Source organism: Eublepharis macularius, chromosome 13 (genome assembly GCF_028583425.1).
Source record: "Eublepharis macularius isolate TG4126 chromosome 13, MPM_Emac_v1.0, whole genome shotgun sequence".
NCBI lineage: Eukaryota > Metazoa > Chordata > Lepidosauria > Squamata > Eublepharidae > Eublepharis > Eublepharis macularius.
This window is the reverse complement of record NC_072802.1, coordinates 57450146-57463893: the sequence shown is the minus strand read 5'-3', so window position 1 is coordinate 57463893 and position 13748 is coordinate 57450146. Positions and strand designations below refer to the sequence as shown.

Here is a 13748-nt window from a genome sequence, read left to right as displayed (position 1 = left end):
TGATGGAAACATCTTCTTCAGGTACGGATTGATCAAAGTTGTGATGGTTACACGTGTTTCTTCAATTTGCAATTGTGCGTTGGATTGGATATAAGGATTTATATTTGATGTGATTTTGCCAGCAAATGATATTTATTTTAGATTACATATGACCAGCTGTATTGATTGTGTGAACAGTGGATTACATATGCCTTTATGAGTCATTGATAGGATTGTAACTAGATACTTATGACTACTTACCCTTTATATTGTTTGTAATTTTCCAACTACACAGTTGCAATTGTTGTTTGTCTTGCTCTTCAAAGTCTCAGTAGAAGATGTTATCATCCACCTGTTACTTGAGTTCCTTCAACGAGAGATGCCAAAGACTAAACCAGAGACTTTATGGATGAAAGGTAAGTATTCTTTCATTTTACATTATTTCTCCTACAGTGAGATTAACTCTACGTAGAAACAATGCCACGTGTGAAGCAGACCAAGATGATGATTTTGAAACCAATCTTTTTTCTGAAACAAAGACCCAAATACTGCAAAGCAAGCCAAAACAGGTTAAGCTGAAAAGAACCATGCAATAACAGCTGGAAACTCATGATCATGTATATTGTGCAAGCAAACCAAATATTTGTTTATAGACGCTGAATGTAACCATTAACTTCTGTTAAAGATTGTCACAGTATTTATTTTACTCCGCCAATAGTAGTTGGGGTTTAAAAAAACAGATTAGAGAGACTAAGTACAAACAATAACACAGTTTTGAAGTAAAGCATATTTGGTAGTCTCCGGTATAAACAGTATTTTGCTCAAAGGAACTGGTCTTTACTCCAGAAAATAACTGTTTTTCAAAATTTCTCTTGCTACAAGCCAACTAAAAACAAAGAGCTTTTCTACAATAGGTTTTTGATGCAGCTTGGTTTCTTAACTACATTGGCTTTTCTCAGGGCTTTTTTTTTCAGCGGGAACACAGTGGAACGGAGTTCCGGCACCTCTTGAAAATGGTCACATGGTCGGTGGCCCCGCCCCCTGATCTCCAGACAGAGGGGAGTTTAGATTGCCCTCTGCGCCACCGGCCATGTGACCATTTTCGCCAAGGGCGATTTAAACTTTAAAAAACTGCCCCCTTGTACCAGCTGACCCAAAGTGACATCATTGCGAGGTCCTGAGTTCCACCGCCTCTTTTCCCAGAAAAAAAGCCCTGGCTTTTCTCTTACCATACATACAGTATGGTCATTTTTCAAGTTTCTCCATTGTTTTCAGATAATGAAATCTGAAGAAAGATCAGGATAGTAGCTGACAATACTGTCTCAGAAATTCATTATGGAAAAGTGCAAGAACTTGCTTAAGTAAGAATATCTGGGAATATAGAAAACTGAGAAGATTTCAAGTTTTGAACACTATCTGATTAAAAATTTTTAAAGAAACTACAGGCTATCTGGCCACCCAAGAATTATGGACACTGCTCAGACTAGATTCACATATATAGTAAAATACTGAGGCTTCAGAATAGACCAGTCACCAGACTCACTTCAAAATGTATTGGGGGGAGTCACATCTGTAAACACTACATAAACTAACAAACTCCCTGCAAACAGAAGTGCAGTACAGCAGGGAAAGGGCTGTATTAGAACCTATCTCCCCGTTATACTACTGTTCTACCTGAGAGGAGTTTTTATACAAGAGGAGCATTCAAAAATGGTCTCCTGCCCCTGCAGACTGAAGCAGTAGCGCTTTAGGATTCCATCATATTCCTACCCATTGTGCTACATACGTAGAACCAACCTCAGTTAAGCCATAACTTTATTTCTCAATCGAAGTTCATGACAAGGTAGTATTAACAATAACAAAAACAAGATGCTTTCTAGCAAAGTTTCAAAGTGGTGATCCTCCCCCCTCCCCCAATTACTTTGGCTGCAACAGACTAACATGGCTACTGTTCTGGTATTCAGATTCACCTTGACAGCTGACTGTCTGAAGTTAGGCCATTAATTTTGTAGGAATCCTGGCCCCAGCCCTCATGCACGAGGCCTCAATTTGGTATAAGTGCCCTCCCTTGGTTTTAGGTGGGTGTGGCCCAGCCGGGGAGGAGCCAATAGTGCCTCCTGAGCAATTTCTGCCTTGTTACTCCCCTTCCCCATCACCAGAGTGGAGCTTCCCAACAGCTGATTGTCAGACAGCTGACTGTCAAAGGGCCAGCTGTCAGTAGGTGCTTGACCCTTAAAGGGCCACCTGCCACTGATCGGCTGCCTAATGTGCAGCCAACTCGCTGGACTGGGTGCCTCAGCCAGCTTGCTGGACACGGTGGCTGCTGTGCTTGCCACTTACCTTGCACTTTAAAACGTTGCTATGTTGCACTGACTATTGCTGCCTGTGTCTCCCTTGTGTTTAGGGGCTTCATTTTATGTTTGGTTCAATTTTGAACCTCTATTCATCATTGATATATTACATTTTGTTATATTTGGTATATTGTTGTTACATTGTTTGCCCTTGTATTATATTGGTAGGTTCAGTGCTTGAGCGGGGGGCTGAGCAGGAGGGGAGCACCACCGCCCATCGACAATTTTGAAGGGTTTGCCACCTTGGGGGCCGTAATTGGATAGAAAGGTGTGATAATGGCCGTTTTCACACTACCTTATTTTGGCAGAACGGTAGCACCAATCTTTCGTTTTATGCGCATTTGCTCACACCTCTTTGTGGTTGTTCCGTGCACGGTCTGTGAATACCCCATCAATGTGCCGTTTTAACTTGTCCCGCTTCTTTGGACTTGTGGCACGTTTTTCCCGTCTTTTCCCCCATACATGAGAACACTTGAAAACGGTTTTTCCCCTGTGGCACCAAAAATGGGTTTCTAGCCACTCCCACTTCTGCTGACTCAGACTTTCATGGACCCTCCTATGACAAATCTTAACACAAATCTTAACTGGTCCACAACCAGTTTCACTTTCATCTTGCCCTTTGGGGGAGGGGAATTTCTTAAAAGTCTAGTGCTATTGTGAGGTCCTGTAAGTGAGCCTGACGGTCAAGGGACATTTCAAGCCGAGAAATTACTCTGTACTGTTGTTATCCCGATTCCACAGATGATTGTTATGCAAAGGGATTACTTTGGACAACACATCAACAACTTTGCACAGTTGCTTTTTTAATTTTTTTTTTTTAAGATTGTGATAACATTAAACCATTAAGAAGCCCAATTCCATTTTTGAGCGGGAAAGTACACAGAAGCCACAGAAATGCGCCAATGGAATATTTAAGAAAGTGGTGGGCAAATGGGCAACCAATCCCGTGAGTGCTGGGTGGAGTCTAGCTATATCAAGTCTACTGATAAATTGGTATAGCGCTATTCTGCATTAAGGAATCAAAAAAAATTGTGGGTGTGTCTGTGATCGCATCAGCGATGACACTACAGAACAGTTGGGAGGAAATGGCACTTTTTGGAGATGAATGAGAACCGGGGCAGGCGGGACAGAATCGTTTTTTTCCAGATGATGTGTATGGAATCGTGAAAATATGGTACCCAGAATGGCGGGATAAAAGCAGAACAATAAGATAGTGTGAAAACAGCCAATGTTATAACAACAACAACATTCAATTTATATACTTCCCTTCAGGACAACTTAATGCCCACTCATAGCAGTTTACAAAGTGTGGTGAGTGGGGCTGAGAGAGCTGCGACTGACCCATGGTCACCCAGCTGGCTTCAAATGGAGGAGTGGGGAATCAAACCCTGTTCTCCAGATTAGAGCCCTGCCACTCTTAACCACTACACCAAACAGATGATCACCATCTTATACTTTTAGCACAGGTGTGTGTGGGGAGGGGGGGGCAGATCACCTGGCATATTTCTCTTGCCAGTTATTATTCAATATTGTCCATTTCCCAACATGTGCGTTATTTCAAGAACGTAAAGCACCTGCGTAAATACTCACCACAGCAATCACAGGAATCAGTACGCCCAGGTTCCCTGCACTGCTCGATGCCTGAGAGAGGAGGCACAAAGAAAAAAATCTGAAGAGCTTTGCAAAAGCTAGAAAATTATTAAACTACATAATTAGCTTTGTGGGCAAACACAACTGTGTGCTGTAAAGCTGTCCTGCAAATGGACCTGTGGCAGCAGAAGCCTGAAGCAGGCTCCACTGAAATTGCCAGGCACCTTTACAAGCGGAAGGAGTCACTCCTGCAGATTTCCAGATACTTCACAACCACAACATCTCTCAGGAAAGACCCCAAAGCATATTCATCAGATCTCTGCAACATATCCCTGAGGAAGCTGTGTGGCTTTTGCTTTTCCTGCAACGACTAAGGAGAACTTACGCATTTCACAAGCCTGTTGACAGAATAGCCCACGACGGCACCCATCTAGCCTAATTTTGTGAAGCATTAAATCAGTGCTTTTTTTCTGGGGGGGACACAGGTGTACGTATACTCCTAAACATTTTGTGAATCTAACGGGAGAAAGTAAACATTTTAAAATGTTGGAATTCCCGCTAAACCAACTCCAAACGTATTATGGATATTGATGTGATTTGTTAAGTTTTATGTAGCGTATGTTGGCAACAAAGATGTTTCGTTATACTTAAACTCACTAGGAGCGCTGTTTGTCTTACAAAAAATGGAACGTCTTTGAGCATCGAACATGCCACCGAGATCGCTGGCATAATCGGTGATCGTTAGGGTGCAGACAAATACAAACAAGTCTTCTCTAAGCCACTTGGAGCTCTGGTAGTCGGAATCTAGCATGGTGATTGGTCAGTCTTGTTGCTACCCCCGATGGCAGAAACCAATTTGCGTATTTGTGTACGTTTTGCGCAAAGAGTGCAAAGTGTTTGTCTATACCGAAACTCCTTGGTTGTGCGCACGTGTCACTATAGAGGGGCTTGGTTGGCAATATTGATACCCATAATTCTCATCACCAACAGTCTTCTGACTTCATTTCCTTTCACGGTGTTTCCTGAGTCTCAGATGGAAGTGAGTGTTTAATCTGTGAAGTAGTGTGGTGTTTTACTGATGAAAGTTTGGCCTATAACTTCATTGAGTGGCACAGTGAGCTGTGTAATATGAGGTAATGCATGTTCTTGGTAATTTTGTCCATTGACTGCATTTATTTTTTCCAATTTGAACTATAAAATGGTGATTTTCTTGAGTCAAACTGAGAGTACCCCTAAACATTTTTTTAGAAAAAAAGCACGGCATTAAATCAGCCATTCCTCAGTTAAAACACAGAACAGCCGCACGAATAAACTATTAAAACTCTCTCAATCATTTGGTTGCTACCAACTCCCTGTTCCTTACTGCAGGTAATGGAGGAAAAGGGAATTCAAAAGCAATTCATGCCTACTGGATCAGGCCCATAGAAGAAAGGCATGTTGTAAGTCCGCTGGAGATGCCCCCCTCTTCCCTGCTTGCTCACTCCCCTGCATAAACAACTGGCTTGTCGAAAAGTTCTTTTATCAGAGTGGTAGCCCAAGATTGAGAGGTTCCTTCCAGGAATGCAATTCCCAAATTGGACCTCGCATCTTAACGCCACAAACAACCAAGCAGGCTTGAGCAACAGTGAATGACATTGGCAGGAGAGATTTACAGGTAGCTCCAGTCAAAGTTTAAAGCAAGCTGATCCATTTATTTCAAAGATACAGACCATCAAAAGAATAGGGGGGAAGAAACTTTGGAGGCTATCAAAATGTAGTGTGTTTCAAGGTGGCACGCCAAGGCCAAGATACATATACTAGGAAATAGCCTGGAAAAGGTACAATTTTGAACTCTGTGAATGATCAGACTTTGGCCCACTTGTCCGGTTCCACAATCAGATTTCATTTCTCCTTTTAACGAACTTAGTTACTGACAGCATGATCCCTTTAAGCAGCTTTAGTTTTATGTTGCACACAGGCGCTTAGCCCAGTCAAAAATGGCACAATTCTGCCCTACGTAAGCTGCGTCACCTACTAAAAAAGAGAATACACAAAAGGCTGTGCCAGTAAGCCTGGCTCCTACAGCACTAAATAATGCTAAGATGGGTCTACTGTGCATGGAACTTTGCAGCAAAGCCAGGAGCAAGAACCACAATTAAAAATACTTTAAAAAAAAAAACCTGGAGTAAGAGTTTTAGCAACTGGGGTTGAGAGTCAGCTATATTCTTGAACTGGTTCGGGTACCCTCACTTGACTATACACCCATGCCCCAGCTCTAAGAAATAAGATCGTTTTATTGAGATACAATATCCTGACTTCTCGTCCTTTTCCTGCCTGGCTAGCAGCACCATAGGATCTCAGGCAGAGAAAGGCATTTTGCAACATTTGCCAACTGAGATCCTTTAATTAGAGATGGCAGGGATTGGCTGGAACCCCCATGCATGGCCCTCTCCCTAACAGAGCTAGAAGCAGTAAGAGAATTTCATGTGACACAATGGTCTGATGGCAGTTCTTTACCATTTCCGGCAAGCAATTGTATTTTCAACCCCTACTGCTTGAGATCTTTTAACTGGAGAAATGGGATTGAACCTGAGACTATCTACATGCAGGAATATGCTCTACTGGCACCAGAGTCACTCCCACAGAAAATATGAAGCTGGCCTTTATCAATAACTGATTCCGCACATGTTGGATAATACAATTTAGCAATCGTTTGGAAGTGGATTTTTTGTTTCACACACCAAAAATTCAGTTCCAAATGATCTCTAAAGAGGGTTGGAAGTGCATTATCCAACGTGTGCGGAATCAGCTAATGTTGCATCCAGCTTGGTACTGTTTACATCTGAATGGCAGAAGCACTCCTGAGTCTCAGGCAGGGATATCCAGCTCTGCTACTAGAGATCTGGCATTTCCTTGACAAAGCAGTTGTAATCATTACATGATTTTGGTGGACTATTTAAATCCAGTTGAAATCCACAACCATGTTGAACTGGGCACAGCTTTATTCTAAAGATAGCAAGGAACTCATTTGCTTCACTCCATACCTTCAGTGCTGGGCCTTTTTCACTTGCCCTCTCACTGGCTCGTTTTCCTTCAAGCCCAAGCTGTACAAACAGTTCCAGCAAGTTCATCAGCAATTCATCCACAAGGTGTTCACCCTGTATATTTGCAGCTATATTAGCCAGGGCGTTAATCACAGCCAAGGAACAGTGTCTGATAAGAAACAAAAGGAGGTGGGGAAAGAAGGAAAATCAGGCACATCGATCCCTGGATAACGTATTTGCAACAGCATTACATGCTTGCCAAAAATACCTTCCTCTGTATAATCGGGACAAAGGCAGTGACGGGAGAGATTTATTACTTGGGGCCACTAGAAGCTGCCAAATATTTCAAATATTACTTCAACAATCCTTGCCGTCTCAGAACGAAGTTTAGATTTGTCAGGGGTGCCAATAACATACACCAGAGGCAAAAGAGATTTGACGACAGCAACAGGAAATTCATTAACCCATGTAAACATTCCGTGCCCCTGCCATCAATTAAATACACACTACACTTAACCCCAGGAGTAGACCTATTTCAGTGGATAGATAACTCGCTAGCATTTTGTGGTTACTGACATATTAACTCTACATACAGAGGAAATACACACTTTTGGAGGAAAGGGGAGAGAAGGGATGTGGAATATGGGCAAACATTTTACCACATCCACTTCAATTCTACAGATATGCAAGTCAGTAGAAAAATAATCGGCCAGAGTTATCCTTGTATTTTTCTTATACAGAAGTTCCATTCTCACAGAACCATGAGATGATGATCTCTTATGATCATCTTGTGTTTTCCAGGGAGACGTTTCTCAAAAAAGTACTGCTCCTCCATTGCCGCATCACAGATTTATTATTTTTTTAAAGATCAAGGAATGCAAGCCTGTGTTTCTGAGGCTTGGGATTCATATGCTGGGAATGGAGGAGATAATGGAGCATTGAGCATTACATTGCTGGCAGCTGCATAGACATTACACAGGTTAAGCCACCCGTTTCAAGTCGACACAGACTAATTATTATTTACTTAAACTGCATGAGACAGAATGGGGATGCTTACAGTATAATAATTGTGAAGATAAAGATGAGGTGATATTCTATTCTAAGCTTAGGGCCAGCTTCAAAACACAGAAGTGAAATGTTAGCACCCTAGGTAAAGGGGAAGATGGGGGCGGATTGAGAGGAACAGACTCACAAGACTTTATATGATAAAACTAGAAATTAGCAGAAGAAGAAAGAAAAAAAAGTTACCTATAGCCATGATCCTTATAGTCTTTAGTTGCAGAATATACAATTGAACTTGCTTTAACACTAATCTGCTGAAACAGGTTCCATACCTCCTGGTAAATATATTGCTAAATGAAAATAAGAGTAGATGAGCACTGAGTACAAAACCTGAGAAAAATCCAAACAAACAACATATAAAGAATTTCAGATTAATTACCTGTGTGATAAATCTAAAATATGCACTTTTCTTCTAGAGTTTTTCTACACTGAGAGTTCTTCAGTTTCTCTGGAGTTGCAAAATTATTCATTCCTACTAGGCAAACTCAAAGAAACTGTTCTGCAAATACAGCTGTTACACAGTCTGACAAATTGGAATTTTCTAGAATCAATATGGTACAAATACAACCAATGTACTTTAAAGTTCCCTGCCATTGGAAACCTTTGAAACAAGAATGAAAATTTCAGTCCTACACACCTGGAATCCTAGCTAGGCCAAGTCACATATTAGAGCTCTACATACTTATCAACACACAATATAACCTATTTATCATTAGATTCATTCCTTTGCTCTTTGCAGAGGGTTTTGGTCACTCTAGTGAGAATAAGAAGCAAGCTGTTTGCTCACATTTCTACAAGAGTTGTTCATACTTTCTACATACTAAGGAATACATCCTCAAGTCTTTAAATAATTGAACACTCCAGGGGAGCTTTAAGCGCCATATTTTTATTCACACACACATGCCATGTTATACGTTGCAACTGCCAATATTAACATGCAAAGACTTTAGGAAGAACTGACAGTGGCCCAATGTGGATGTTATTTCCCGCTTTTCTCCTAGACCGATTCAGCGGATATATTGTGAGCGCACTGCAAGCCATCTTTAAAAGCATTCAAGATTCCAGGGTCAAAGAGATCAAGGGTTTCTCCTATTCAGTTACGATGGCATTTTGAAATTATTGTTGAGAGCTGACATCAGACTACACCATCTGCACTTGGCAGTTTCTCAGCCCATTCATCTGTTCTTACGTTTCCAGTTATCACTAAGCAGCCCAGCTGGTCAATGATAAGCACATCCAGAGGAGACGGCGGCTGGCAGAACTTCTGCTGCAGGATCTGAAGGATTGGCTCCATTACTTTCGGGGTGTCCCTCAGTGCCACAGCAATGTGCCCCAATGCACGGATTGTGTGATCAGGAATCAGGTGGGCTTCCCTAACAAAAAGGGAGAAAGAGAAAGAGATTGATTTACATTTGCAGAACCATAGAGAGTTTTTCCTCCTGAAGCATCTCAAAACTAAGACAGGAGCTTAACCCTGTAAAGAATCAGTATCTGCAAATTTGACTCCCACTCTGTAGGTTTCAGCTTCCAGTGATATTTTCACTTAAGATCAGGGCTTTTTTTCAGCTGGAACGCTGTGGAACGGAGTTCCGGCACCTCTTGAAAATGGTCACATGGCCAGTGGCCTGCCCCCTGATCTCCAGACAGAGGGGAGTCTGGAGATCAGGGGGCGGGGCCACCAGCCATGTGACCATTTTCACAGAGGGCAATTTAAACTTTAAAAAACTCCCCCCTTGTTCCAGCTGACCCAAAGTGTCGTAATTATGCAGTCCTGAGTTCCACCACTGAGTTCTACCACCTGTTTTCCCAGATAATAAGCCCTGCTTAAGACACTGTGGGCCAAGCCAGAAGTGACAGAGGCAGCCAAGTATAGAATGCCTTTTTTTTTCCCCCACGAGGACTTTGCCTCTATTTATTAACCCAGTGGAAACATTGGAAATTCAAGGAAGCGCTGAAACAGACTCCTAGGAAATAATCTCTCTTTTTGAATGAAGCAAATGCTGTTTTTAGAATGGGAGGTTATGGACATAAATTTTTTTTATGTAAGACAGGGTACAGAATTGAAGAATTAGAATTACTATGCACACTGCATGCAACATATTTTCAAGGATATGATTCTTGTTTAAATGCAATTTTATTTATTTATTTATTTAAACCATTTGTGTGCCACTTTTCTTCCCAATCAGGGCCCTCAACGTGACGGTGAACAATTAAAAGATTACAAATCAACTTTTAGAAACAGTACATAAATATAAAGCTTGACAATTAAAAAACAAGCAAGAAGGGGTGTAAGTAAGGAAACGCCAGAAGAAACAGAGAAATCTTAATGCGCTGGCAGAAGACAATGATTGATGAGGATCGACAATCCCTCTAGTGAGTGAATTCCAGAATTTTGGTGCCATGACTCATAAGGCCTTTTCTTTTAATTGCCACTCATCTTAGCCTCATTTGGCGGTGAACTGGAAGCAGAGCCACTGAAGATGATAATAATGGTTGGGTTTCGTCCACAACTAAAAAGCTATAATCTACATGTTGACCATATACTACTGGGGAGTTCAATACTTTCAGTGTTACAAAACTTAACTTGATATCCAGATGTGCTGCTAGTCCTACTGTGATGGTACAGAACTATTCTTGTCCAAATACTATGCTCCTTTCATTTCATCATAAAATTTGTGTTTTCTATTTTTTTCTGACTCTCAAAGGAAAAAAAAATGCTGCAACAGCAATGGGTGCAGCTGTCTACAACTATTCTCCCAGCAGAAAACTTAACATTTCACAAATATGCCAAATACAATTTTACATGCCGAGTTATAAATTATTCACTTCTAATTGGCCTTGATGCTTTGTACATTAAGGTAACTCCAGCAGCAAAGATATTTGTTCCCAAGTTCACTTCTTTAAGACAGCAGCAGGGCAGAGTGACTTTCAAATGTGCTTCAAGTGAACGGGAAAAAAACAACAACGGCGATCTTGCGCAAGGTTGACTTACTTGTCACTCTCTTGTGAAATATAGAGACGGTTAGACAAACTGGCTAGGAAGGCTTCAACAATGACTGGATCTATGGTCAGGCCAGCTTTCAGGCACCTGCAAGAAACGGTGAACGTAACAGTGAACGTGATTAAACAGCACTTTGCATCTCATGTTTCCAGAAAGTAACATTTACAATACTGAAGAGACTAAACAGTAACTGTACCTGGCCCATGCTCAAGAGCATCTGAAACCAGAGTCAACTTTTCAAATGTTAAGCAGTTCCTACAAAATGTTCAAGCAGGAAATCCTGCATCATCTTATTCCAACACAACATGTAAACCATCTGCCAGGCTGTACTTGATATATTAGTCCTAATTTTACCAATATTCAAACCAAAGCTCAGAAAGGTCGCAGGAAACTGAACATCCTTGTTCAAAGTAGAATTTTGTTGTGGTTGCATTCAGATGTTGTAATAAGCCACAGTATATAAACCATGACTTGATTAAATCCCAGATGTTGCAATGTTAGAATGCCATTGGTCCAACTAAACTGGGGTTTGTTGTTTGGCACCACTAACTACAGTTTGCTAATTACTAACTGCGGGTTACTGAAACATCTCAGATCACAAACCACAGCATGAATAGTCCCTCTTCTTGCAGCTAACTGGCAACAGAGACAGCAGTAATGGAATATCCTCCCTACTGGGAGGCAAGAGATAGATAAGCAGAAGGCAAACCAGGGTTTAAACACAAACCATAATTTGTTAGGAACATATGGTAGTCTATCCAGTTTGTTGCACAAAGCATAGGTTCAACAAGTCTCGATTTATCATATAGTCTGAAGGCAGCCTTTGCCTTCCAAACTTGACTCTAGCCTTGAAAATTCTACAGGATCGCCATTGGTCATCTGCAACTTGACAGCATCCCCACAAAGGATATGTCTCTGCATCTCTAAGCAAGATTCCTACCTGCAGATATTATCGATCGCAATGTCCCGAAGTTGTTCATACATGGAGGCTTGGCTTTTTTTCCCTGACATCACACTTACGGTGGATTCTGCATGTTCATTTGTTATGCTGATTTTGATGTCATTGCCACCTAATTGGACAAAAAAAAGGCAGCCAGAGACAAAATGTTGTTTGCTGTACCTTTGATGTATATGTAGAGCAATTTACTTCTAAGAGCATGTGAAATAGCTGCACCTGGCATTCAGAACAATGGGGATGGCACCAGTGTGCACCACAGACTCAGTGGCTCCGGCTCCATGGAACCACCATCCAGCTGCCAAGATGTCCCTTGGAGACCCTAACTCACCTCCAGGCCCCAGCAAGAAGAGAAGTGCAAAACCAAGCAGCCAACAGCCACTCAGGCAGGAGCAGCCACCTCCACCCCCACCAGTGCTCCCAAGTGTCAGCCCCAACACAAACCAGGTAGGCAGCCCCATGGCCAGAGGAGTGGAGTTGAGCTGCCGATGAGCCCCGTGCTGGAGACAGAAGATTGCCCAGATGCAGGCTGCATCTGTGCTCTACACCGCTCCACTTCTGGGACAGACTCCAGGAGGCCCAGATAAGGCAGAGTAGTTCCAGCCCCAATCACCCTGTGCATAAGAGCCCTGGTCTCGGGGAGCCAGCACGGGCAGTATCAGGGGTGGAGAGCCCCCAGAGGGTGATCCAGCTCCTGGCTTCCAAATTGGCCCAGACTTTGGGTATGAGGATACGTGGGTTTGGCTGGGGATGAGGGAGGAAATAAAAAGAGGCTCTGGGAGCAGGCTGGGAAGGAGCGATTGAGGAGCAGCAGCTGAGAAGCCAGAGAGGAAGACTGTGAGACTGCCCTACGGGGGAACAGAAAGGGCTCAAGATGAAATAACCTCATCCCACTCTCCCATAGCTGAGGCCTGTGGGGAGCCCTTGGGAGAGGATAGCCAGGACAGCATCTGCCCTAAGGGCTTACATATACATTCAACACTAGAAGGCATCTGCTTAAAAAAATCCCTACTTCTCAAATATATAGGGTTTTTTAAAGTTGTAGTTGCAGTCAATATAGTTTCAACCAGTGTTACCACAATGCATTAGAATGTATAGATTATTTCTGCAGCACCATCGGTGTACATAATTACACACGTACAATAAAAGGCAGTCCCCTGCTGCCAAACAGCTTACAATTTAAAACACATACTGGGGGGGGGGGTGGAATAACTAAATAGAAGGAAGGAAAAGTCAAGGGGCTGAACGCAAATTACTATTCCACTTGAGGAACAAAACTTTCCCATCTCCCCTTCCCCTTGTGCTGCAGCCCACTGCACTTCCCAAAATACTGTCCCTGGGGATCAAAAGATGATGTGCGGGTTTCAGTATATGTGTGGGGACAACCAACGAAAGATACTCCCTGCACCCCCCAGCCAGGTAAAGTGCCTTGCTATTCCTGAAAAGCAAACTTTGGCGCCAATCCAAGGAACGATCACACTGAAACAATAAAAAGGATGTGCAATAGCTAACTGGCAAACCACATGTTGTGATGGAAGTACCGTACCTGTGTTATATTGATTGTGGTACTTGTAAAGTTTCACCAGGACTGGGGAAGGGATCACAAGGAAGTCTCTCAAAGATGGAGTGACAGAATGAACCACAACAGGGAACCTCTCGCATAAACGGCCTAAACCCTGAAAAGACAGTTTCAGTGATTTCACACAGCAGAAAGGCAAAGCAGCAGCATAGGAGGCGAGTGCCTGCCTGTCTTGGGAGAGACTGGCTTCATCAGGGGCACGGCTGCT

The 13748-nt window shown here is 42.5% G+C and overlaps 1 protein-coding gene across 1 annotated transcript in view; it reads right to left on the bottom strand.

The window, feature by feature from the left end:
* The window catches only part of PI4KA (phosphatidylinositol 4-kinase alpha), a 105365-nt gene that overhangs the window by 67120 nt on the left and 24497 nt on the right, over positions 1–13748 (bottom strand). Inside the window, exons 13-19 of the mRNA XM_054995735.1 lie at positions 13508–13637; positions 11947–12076; positions 10998–11093; positions 9195–9378; positions 8192–8295; positions 6944–7112; positions 3921–3971 (exon numbers count right to left, since the gene is read on the bottom strand). Coding sequence (XP_054851710.1) covers positions 3921–3971; positions 6944–7112; positions 8192–8295; positions 9195–9378; positions 10998–11093; positions 11947–12076; positions 13508–13637 — 864 coding nt within the window. The remainder of the gene's footprint in view (positions 1–3920; positions 3972–6943; positions 7113–8191; positions 8296–9194; positions 9379–10997; positions 11094–11946; positions 12077–13507; positions 13638–13748) is intronic.